The 10,573-nt window shown below is 32.3% G+C and overlaps 2 protein-coding genes across 3 annotated transcripts; one reads left to right on the forward strand and one right to left on the reverse strand.

Annotated features, from left to right (window-relative positions):
* The first annotated feature begins 3,831 nt into the window (after nucleotides 1-3,831).
* On the forward strand, nucleotides 3,832-6,522 carry LOC120193473 (mitogen-activated protein kinase 2-like). The gene is made up of 6 exons (XM_039195958.1): nucleotides 3,832-4,032; nucleotides 5,065-5,194; nucleotides 5,288-5,425; nucleotides 5,520-5,852; nucleotides 5,939-6,122; nucleotides 6,203-6,522. The coding sequence occupies exons 1-6, from the start codon at nucleotides 3,851-3,853 to the stop codon at nucleotides 6,373-6,375; spliced, it is 1,140 nt and encodes a 379-aa protein (XP_039051889.1). The 5' UTR covers nucleotides 3,832-3,850; the 3' UTR covers nucleotides 6,376-6,522.
* A 3,059-nt stretch (nucleotides 6,523-9,581) lies between these two features.
* Nucleotides 9,582-10,269, reverse strand: LOC120193661 (protein SPIRAL1-like 5). 2 transcript variants are annotated; one of them, XM_039196100.1, is made up of 2 exons: nucleotides 9,997-10,269; nucleotides 9,582-9,907 (listed from the first exon to the last, which is right to left on the reverse strand). In XM_039196100.1, exons 1-2 carry the CDS (start codon nucleotides 10,231-10,233, stop codon nucleotides 9,833-9,835), a joined length of 312 nt encoding a protein of 103 aa, XP_039052031.1. In that variant the 5' UTR covers nucleotides 10,234-10,269; the 3' UTR covers nucleotides 9,582-9,832. The 2 variants fall into 2 exon arrangements, with proteins under 2 accessions (XP_039052031.1, XP_039052030.1); XM_039196099.1 differs by having other exon boundaries at nucleotides 9,582-9,924.
* Nucleotides 10,270-10,573: the final 304 nt, after the last annotated feature.

The raw sequence follows: 10,573 nt of genomic DNA on the forward strand, positions 1-10,573 counted from the left end.
CATTTCCAAATTGTCCAAGAAGGCTAAAACAAAGTTCAGCCAAGAAGAGCATATGAAAATGTTAATCAAACATACATTTACATTCAGCACAGTGAGAAACTCTCAGTCGAATACAAAAATGTTATATAGTAGTTAAAGTATTTACACTCGCCTCGAAGCTTCTCTACTCAAATCAAACAATGGTTACCATGTTAAACGAAGGGCCACAGCTTAAAAAAAACACTACACAAAGTAATAAATGCGTGCTTCACCAGAACCATGGTACCTGAAACCTATGTTAAATTAACTTCGACACCCTGCTTCGGACCAAGAGATCGATTCACAAAAATGTCTGACATTGTTACACGACCGGCGCAGATGATTTGGCGCCTTGGTCCGACACATCAAGAATCTCATTTCTGCTTCTTATCATCCTATGAAACACTTCCGTTATCAGCATCTGCAAAGGCACCAATGACCAACCCTTCTTCCATTCTCCGACAAACCTCGGCCAGTTCCGCCACTTGTTTGGTTGTTTCCTCCACTTTATCTTTCTCTCCAGGGTGTTGAAACGTAAAGTATATCAAACTATGCCCAAGCTATTCCATTTTCTGCATCTCGAATAACAACTCGGCCATCCCTTTCATCTTCTTCTTCTTCCACTCATCACCAATCTTGTCTTGTAAACCACTCGGACTATGGCTCCAATTCACGTGCTTACAAATGGGAAGATGAGTTGTCAAAGCGTTCCTCTCTTGACATGGTATTGCAGCAATCACAACCCACATAACAACATTATAAAAGTCCACGTGGAGCGGCCAGGTTCATAGTCATGGCATGAATCTGTTTGGCGGCCGACCAATGCTTAGCCACCTGCCATGAAAGTGATTTGTAATGACCAAAGGTATCGTAAAACTTTAATTATTAATTTCGGATGTCATTACTTTTTGTAAATGATTTTGTAAATTATTGATTACGAATAAACACGTTTCGGCGATTTTATCTCCATTTTTATTCTTTCATATTTCTTTAGGTTAAATATCTATTTCGATCAAAAATTAATATAATAGGAACTAAAATATTCCAAAATTAAAAGAATAAAAGATCAAATGACCATTTATACAAACGTTAGAAAATAATTTTATCATTATATCTTAAGTAAACTAAAAGTTATTGTAAATTAATGATAAAATAAAAGATATCAACTATGCATGTGTTGCTATAGTACTAACTACTAACAATCTCTATGCTATCTTTTAATTAACTTAATAATCATTTTAAACATGTCCAAATGGTAAAAATATCATAAGCTCAATTTTTAATATTTTAAATCAAATTTCATGTATGAACATACGTATAAACTTAAAAATTAAGAACTCAAACATGTTGAAATTTTATCTTATGTTTTTTTAATAAAAAAATTTACTAAATGGTTAAAATAAATTAGTTAGTTATTTTTAAACATGCTCAAGGCACCCATTGCATATAAACACCAAATCTAGCATACCAAATCTCTAATTATGCTTGAAAAAAACTACAAAACATGCATCGTACTAACCTCAAACAACAATCATCATTAGGCCTGTAAATGAACTGAACGTTCAGCGAACCGTTCATGAACCGTGAGGCGGGAACTTCGTTTATGTTCGTTTATTTATTAAATGAATGAACATGGACAAGATTTTGCGTTCGTTTAATTAAATGAACGAACACAAACAAATGGTCCGTTCGTTCATTTACATTCGTGAACGTTCGATTATATGTTCGTTTATGTTTGTTCATTTATGTTCGAACTGAGGGTAAGTTGAATATGTTACGAAGATTATTGAAGTTGTTTGGATTTCAAGAAGATTGTTTTGTTGAACAAATTAACTTCAAGACTTTATTATGTTCATATAACTTATTTATGATATATGTATGTTTTTGTCGTATTCGAACAAATTAACTCTAAAGTTGTAGGTTATATTAAAGAATTTTAAGTTGTTATTCTTGTTGTTTACTTTTTTTACATTCATTTGTTGTATTCGAATAAGTTTGTTTTTCGTGTTTGTGTTGTTCGTTTATGTTCGTTCGTTTGTGTTCGTTTATGTTCATTTATCATTTAAATGAACGAAAATAAACGAACATGAACAAGCTATATTCATTAATGAACGAACATGAACAAAAAAATTTTGTTCGTGTTCGTTTATGTTCGATTATTTATTAAATAAACGAACATGAACATCCCTCCGTTCGTGTGCGTTGGGTTCGTTTACGGGCTAATCATCATGCATAGGCACACCTCAAACAAGCAAAATAAAAACAATCAAAGTGCACCTCAAACCTACCATTAATACCACTCCAAAAACAGCAAGATCACACCTCAAACCTACCATTTTATTGATTTAATTAACTTTAACATTAGAATTCACAAAATCCTTCCAAACTTAAATCTATTGCTTAGATTTGATCTACAACACATCAAAGTGATATTTAAGACATTACAAACCTTTAAATCAGCAAAAAACTAAAAAATATCAAAAATCTGATTATGCACACTTCTGATCTTAATAACTTTTTAAAAAAATTATTATTAATTTATTAAAAAATTAAAACATCATAATATGATATATTCACATTAAAAACTATATAGAAACTTTAATTAGATGAATCAAGACTCAATCTAAAAAGAAAAGGCACAAGATTTTAGTATAGAAATTAGCTCAACTTTGAAGAAACGTGATTGGATGAAGAAATCTTAAAAATTGACTTCGTTGAATCTTGAAAAAGAAATGAAGAAGATAGAGAAAACGAAGAGATTTTCTTAAAATCTAGAGAGAATAAATGTGTTTGGAAGATTTAGAAATCTAAGAGGTTCCCAACAGAGGTCGGTTCAAGTGGTAAGTAGTTTGATATCGCTTAAGTAATGTCTCGAGTTCATATCCTTGTGTATGCAAAAACCCTGTGCTGGGAGATTCACCCACCAAAGTCAGATGTGTAACGTGGGTCGATCTGGATTAGTCAAAGTAAAATCTTAGTACGAGGAGGGCAACTAAAAAAAGGAAATCTAGGAGGTTAGTTAATTATAGAATATTACATGTTAAGTGTTTGATTAAGTATGTAACATCAACTCAATAGGAAATTTATACAAAAACCAAGGGATAAAATGAAAGGTATAGATTTATAAGATTATAATTGTAATGTACTTTTTAATAACAACAAATAACTATTATTGAAAATAAGTAATTATCTAAAAAATGGACTACTTTCTGTACCTAGATTCTAGGCTTTTCTCAATTGCAAAAACAATTGGGCTCCAAATGTTCCTCAAGAGTAAACCATAATCTTGGGTTTATGATCCAAAGAGAAAAAAGAGCAGATCAAAATCCTGTGGAGTGTTAGAAAACAGGGCCAAATTTGCAGCTGAGTTGCGACCAATCCATGCTACCTGCCCAGCAAAAAAGAGGCCGAGGAGCGGCAACAGGCATCCCGTGATCAGCACAACCATCATATCCGAAAAGCAGTTGGCTAAGAGAATACTTGGCACCATCTTGCATGGGTGATTTTAAAAGGTACCCACATGTTAAGCTGCGTGAAGCATGGATTAATTCAATTTTACTTTCTTTCTTTTTTAATCTTAAGAAAAACTAGAAAAAGTCTCACGGATTTCGACCCACCAAACTTTGATCTTATCAAACAAAGAAAAACTCTCCATCCCTGAGTTTCTCAAAAAAGAAGTTAGGAAGCCAACATATTTTTGCAGTCTAAAGAACATTACAAGTAGTTGAAAAAAACAAAGTAGGCGACAATGATTCTCCAGATATAAACAAACGTAGTCAGAGTTGTTCTTCTTACTAAATAACCTGGTTTGGAGCAGAAAAAGGAGGGGAAAATGAAGAAGGAAATGGGGAGTACAAAACAGTCAAGCTCAGAGGGAAGCAGTACTGTGAAGGGAGTGCAGACCCATGGAGGAAAATATGTTCACTACAATGTGCATGGTAACCTGTTTGAGGTGTCCAGCAAGTACGTGCCTCCTATTCGTCCAATCGGTAGAGGTGCTAATGGTATTGTATGGTAAGTTTTTTAACTTTATGCTACGTTAAATGTTCTTGTTCGTATATTTCATGGGGGTTTCTGCTTCTGCTGTTTTTTAATCTTCTTTTGCTTGCTGGTTTTTTCATGGGTTCTCGTGAAATATTTCGTGCTGTTGTTTTTAACAATCAAGTTAATCTGAAATGGAGTAAAAAATAATTAAACACGACGTAAAAAGTAAATTCAAAGATACAATTAAGTTATTAACATATAAAAATTTATACAAACGTATAATATCTTGAACATATAAAAGAGATAGACAACTTTTAAGGATACTATGTCTAGCTTATCACAGAACAACTATATAAAATAACTTATACCATAATTTAACTTGACACTGCAAATATTATCTATATATTAAATGAAAAATTATCCCTATTATTATAATGAATATAGTTACTATAATTGATTTATTGATCGATTAATTCGAATCAAATATTATAAATGCATAAAAATCTTGTTTAATGATCTAAAGTGTCTTATTTTGTTATATCAACTAATTGTTAATATCGTTTTTATTAATGAAACAATAATTACAACAGACGTTTTGTCTTTCGATCGTATAAATAATCTTCCAAATATATTTAAATTTTAAGTTAATAACATGGTTTACAAATGATTAACGCCTTCAAAAATTATACTATGTATTAACATTTAATTTTCTTTGTTCACCATGATTAGGTGCTTTCATGTTGTTTATTTGTTTTTAAAATAATTTTGAATTGATGTCATAAATAAAGGTAGGGTGTTCATATATAAAATAAATTATATGTTCACCATTTGTAAATATAAATTATTTTTCAATAAAATTTGTGTCAAGGAAAAGATTATTAGATATTGACTCAAATTTTAATTAGAAATTAAGTCGAATTTTATCGTAATTCTACTTGTTGAAGATTATTTTGAGATTAAATTTATTTAATTAAAAATTCTTATGAAATCAGGATTTATTTATTTTGGAGAGATTGTTAGATATCGACTGAATTAAATGATCTCATTGCGGTTATTTTCCAGTGCTGCCGTCAATTCAGAGACCCGTCAGGAGGTTGCTATTAAGAAGATCGGCAATGCATTTGATAACATTGTAGATGCCAAAAGGACATTGAGGGAAATCAAGCTTCTTCGTCACATGAGCCATGAAAATGTAAGCTCCGCCTCTTTATAATTACTTCCACAAACTCCAACTTCAAGGCTTTGGTTCTCAGGGTTAATCATGCATCTCCTTCTGCTTTTGCAGGTCATTGCCATCAAGGACCTCATTCGACCACCCAAGAAGGAGACCTTCAACGATGTTTACATCGTATATGAATTGATGGACACTGATCTTCATCACATTATTCGCTCTGACCAACCATTGAGAGATGATCATTGTCAGGTTTGGATAAAATGGCTATGGGGACTGGACATTTATGTAACTGATTTAGCTTCTCCTAATTTATATTAGTATCTGATAATGAAACCTTGTGCAGTACTTTTTATATCAGCTGTTACGAGGGCTGAAGTATGTACATTCAGCCAACGTTTTGCACCGTGACCTTAAGCCAAGCAGTCTGCTTTTGAATGCCAATTGCGACCTTAAAATCGCCGACTTTGGATTGGCCAGGACCACGTCCGAAACAGATTTCATGACCGAGTATGTCGTCACTCGTTTATACCGAGCGCCGGAGTTGCTCCTTAATTGTTCAGAATACACTGCTGCAATTGATATGTGGTCTGTTGGTTGCATATTTGGAGAAATTATGACAAGGGAGCCTCTGTTTCCGGGCAAAGATTATGTTCATCAGCTGAGACTCATCACTGAGGTAGCTATGGTCTTGCACAATGCTTTCATTCTAGATGTAAACCTCTGTTCATTTTTTAATGCTGAACATTCTTTTTTGTACAAAAGTTGATAGGTTCACCGGACGATGCGAGTCTCGGATTTCTCCGAAGCAACAATGCCCGAAGGTACTTTAGACAGCTTCCACAATGTAGGAAGCAACAGTTTTCAGCTAGGTTCCCAAATATGTCTGCTGCAGCTGTTGATCTGCTTGAAAGAATGCTTGTCTTTGACCCCAACAAACGAATTACAGGTAACTAGAATTTCAAGCACAACATTTGTGATGGTTCCCCATATCTGTGATTAATTACTTTGTTGCATCTGTTTATGCAGTTGAAGATGCACTTTGTCACCCATACTTGTCATCTCTTCATGATACCAATGACGAGCCCGTCTGTCCTCGACCTTTCAGTTTCGATTTCGAGCAATCATCATGCACTGAAGATCACATCAAAGAGCTTATATGGAGGGAATCTGTGCTATTCAATCCAGATCCAGTTCATTAAGAGAATCTCCAATGGGATGTTTATGTAAAAATGTAGCGGGAATCAGCTTCATTCCCTGGAATTTCCTATACATATATGTATGATGTTGTTGGTCATCATTCAATGGAGTTCATATAAATTAGGTTGATATCATTCAACTTTACTTCTTTGTCACCTGAAGTGAAACTAATCTACAATGAGATGAAACATAACTTGTTTGTGAGATTTGGTACCCAAACTGGTTGACATAAGCCCAATCTGGTGTTAGTTTAGGTTCTATATCATGTACTTGTACTGAGATGAGTCGTATCTTGTCTTTTCTTTTTTACCGAATAAATCAAATCTTTTTTATTAAAAAATGGTTTACATTATTATATTAATGATGTATCATCTAAATTTTACATGTTTTCACATTGGCCTAATTAAGAAGGGTTTTGTAAATTGTGGCATCTAAACATTTCTCTTATAGTATTGTAATACCATTTCATATTGTAACTGTTGATTTTTTTGGTTAATTCTTCGTATCTGATTTATTAATTAATTATTTGATATCAGATTTTGTAGAAGTCTATTATGGAGACGACTCTTCCAACTCAGTTTACTCCATTCGTAAGCGCTAAATTTAAATTTATGATCTTGCTTAGATCTAATGTCTGATCATACTAGATCAACTGGTTGTTGGTTATGTATACTTAATTCTTTAATATAATCTAAATAGGTTTCAACATCGGAAGGCAATGTAGGGTGAGTTTAAGTATAGCATGAGATCTTTGTTATTGCCTTAATTTGACGTAGTATTGTTAATCATTAATCCTTCTGTCTTATAATTTGTGTTTCATATTGACTATACATAATTTTAGAAGATACATTTAATCAAGAAAAATGATAAAATTATCTCTAAAAAGTGATTGATAGATTTGATAGATTTATTTAGACATGTGTAAAATAATAGGACATACAAGGGAAAAAATATATAATTGTTGATATTTGTTAACTTTTCTAATATGATATTTTGGATGTGATAATTTTAAAAATTAAAAGAGACACATTTAGTAAGACGGAAAGTATGTTTTCTAAAGTATGGTTTAAATAGTGAAAAGAAAGGAACGTTGTTTTCTCAAGATTCGGATTCGAACAATTGTATCTACAAGGTATGTGTACATTGGTAATAAGTAAGAAATTATAGTATTAAGAATTTTAAGTGTTCAACATGATCAAAAATTGTGTAAAGAAATTAATATATATATTTTAGATATAATATTATAAAATAAAATAAATTATAATTTAAATAATATTTATATTCCTTAATTTTAGATAGTTTTAAAGCAATTAATAAAAATTATTTATATTTTTAATATATATATATAAATAATTTTATATTTAAAATGAAACATAAATATAATTTTATAAATTAATAAAATACAACTCCATCTCTTTAACTATTTTTTTTAAGATCAAACATTTTCAACCACCTAAAAATGATTTAATTGGAACAGCTGCTGAATGCCTAATTATTTGCTTAATTAATTTAAGAAAAACATAAAATGGTTAAATATATCACACTGCAAAAAGCAGTCCACAACAAAAAAAAGAAAAAAGGAACAGTTTACAAACCTCAAACATCGAGACCCATCTTGTCCATTCTTCTCATGCAATGAACCATCAGTTGTCACTTGGACAACACTATCAGAAACAGCAGGCCCATCATACACATTATCTTCCTCAACAATATCATCAAGAATCTCCTGCCGACAAGGACACCTCATCTCATTCTTGCTAATATCAGTAAATGCGTCTTCTTTGAAATTAGACTCGCCCCCTTCACCTTGCACACACTCTTCATCTTCTTCCCACATATTTTGGTACGTCTCCGATGAACTTGGTGACCCCCCCCTCCGATCAGAACGTATGGAAGATGAGTCTTCATTGATCATAATGATCTCCAAAACTCTGATCGAAAACCTGTCATCGCCAACTTGTAATATCAACAAATATTCAACTTATGGACTGATATTTTATGGACTGCCAACTAGGTAACGATGAACTAAGCCCCATAGGGAGAGTAAGTGCATCCCTATTATTTTGAAAATTTTAGAAAAAAAAGGGAGTAAAAAAAATTACATATCCATTTTAATTTTGAAAAAAATATATTAAAAATTTTGACCCCAATTTTGAATTCCTAGACCCGCCACTAATGCCAAACATTGAGAGATATCTTTAAACATATACTATATCGTACTTACACCATATTAATAAAAAAAATATTAACATTTGAGTATTTGAATGGATATGTTTAAATTGGTTGTATAATGCACTGCAGACAGAAGATTTTTATGAAGGAAAAATCAGTTCTAAATGTTAGGTTAATTAAGCTAGTGAAGATGCTAAAAGAAATTGCGTTAGACAAGTGGGGCAATGATGATAAGAACATCCTAAAATATGTTAGTGATCAACTGTTGCTTCCTAATTACCATGAAAATATGTTGGTGTAGCTGCAGTTAAGGAGATTTTCAATTTGATTATTTTGTTAGATATTTGAGAGTCTCTCTTATTATAAGAATATTAACTGAAAAACTGATAAAGTTCTTTGAAAAGATCACAACAAGATCTAGACAGTAATCAAATAGGAACCTTACTTATGTTGGTAGACTGCAACTCATTCGTTATGTCTTGTTTAATATTACAAACTACTAATGCATGCAACTTATTCTTCCTAAAGTTGTGAAAAAAATTAATCATCTTTGTACCTGGTTGTTTTGGAAGGATAATAATTCATTCGTCGTTAGTATTAAAATATGTTGGAATCAAATTCTATCTTTAAAATCAGAAGGAGATCTTGGTCTTAAAGACATATCATTAGAATAAGACTTGTATTTTTCAATAAATGAAAGCATCTTGGTAGGTGAAAGGCTCTTCATCGATTGTTTGGATCACTGCATATATTATTAAAGGGACTTGTTTAATGCATATGGATAGTAAGAATTCCATGAATTTGAGCTTAAGAAAATTGTTTACGTTGATGAACGAAGCTTAAGAAAATAAAACAATAACATTGTGTTTTTAATTTTAATTCAGAAATCTTCAGTGTTTTTAAATGCAAGAAATCAGAAGTGGAAACACCAAAAAGTTTGAACAAAAAAGGAAGCACTAACAAGTTTTAACATTAACAAATTATTCAGAAAGAACAATACAAAATGGGAAAAAGAAATCCCACAATCCAAATTTGGATATTTAATATAAAACACAAACTTCATTAATTATTACTCAAAGTTCATAAGACAAATTCACACCCATATAGAAACTTCTGGTAAATACCATACATTAACATTAAACCCTGGCAAATTCGACACTGATATGGGGAAAACTGAACCCCTTATTTAGCACAAGTACTGCAGATGTATTTAAAACCCCACTTATCTTGTTATCTTCAATTCCTTATACAGCAATATTCTTATACCTGTAAGAAGGAATTATTGCATCAGTTGTCCCCAAACAGGTAACCCAGAGAGGAATCTCCACCAGGAACTGATTTAACTTTCGTTGACGGACGATCCTGCAATTTTTACAGCACTGTTACTAATTAGGTTAAAAACTATACATATATATAGTATAAACATACACATGATAAAAGTAATAACTCACAGTGATGAAGTTCCCTGAATTCTGTCCTTTAGCCCTATGATAGTTGTTGATGATGTTTTTCTCAGTCTGTTTCTCTGAACTTGGTTTATACTGCAACGGAGGGTTCTCTGGGGTAATTTCTGTGCCATATGGAGGCTGGATCGGTGGTGTTTCAGTCGGTGCACTTGGCTGCTCATCGGCACCAAAGAGGTAGCCCAAGGAACTTTGGCCGCCGCCGTAGCTGCAACCTCTACTCATGTTTTTGGACAAGTGCAAGATTTAGTGAAGTAAATTTCAAACAAGGGGAAGAAACCCTAATATATAATGTGCTTCGGGGACTGTGTCTGTATGGATGGGATTATGTGTATGTACATGCATGTTTTAACATACGCATCATATTCATATACATGCTTTAACATGTGCATCATTTTCATGTACATGTTTTAACATATGCTTTGGCCATAGCAAATAGCAATAAACAGTAAGATAAAACAAACTAATTGTTGCAAAATTGCAAGTGTGTTGGCAGTGGCGGACGGTAATGGAGATTAAGAGACCATGGCAAAAAAAATTTGGAAAATTAACATTTGGCTCTTTA

This window comes from Hibiscus syriacus, unplaced genomic scaffold (assembly GCF_006381635.1).
Source record: "Hibiscus syriacus cultivar Baekdansim isolate YM2019G1 unplaced genomic scaffold, ASM638163v2 tig00116996_pilon, whole genome shotgun sequence".
In the NCBI taxonomy this organism is placed as follows: domain Eukaryota; kingdom Viridiplantae; phylum Streptophyta; class Magnoliopsida; order Malvales; family Malvaceae; genus Hibiscus; species Hibiscus syriacus.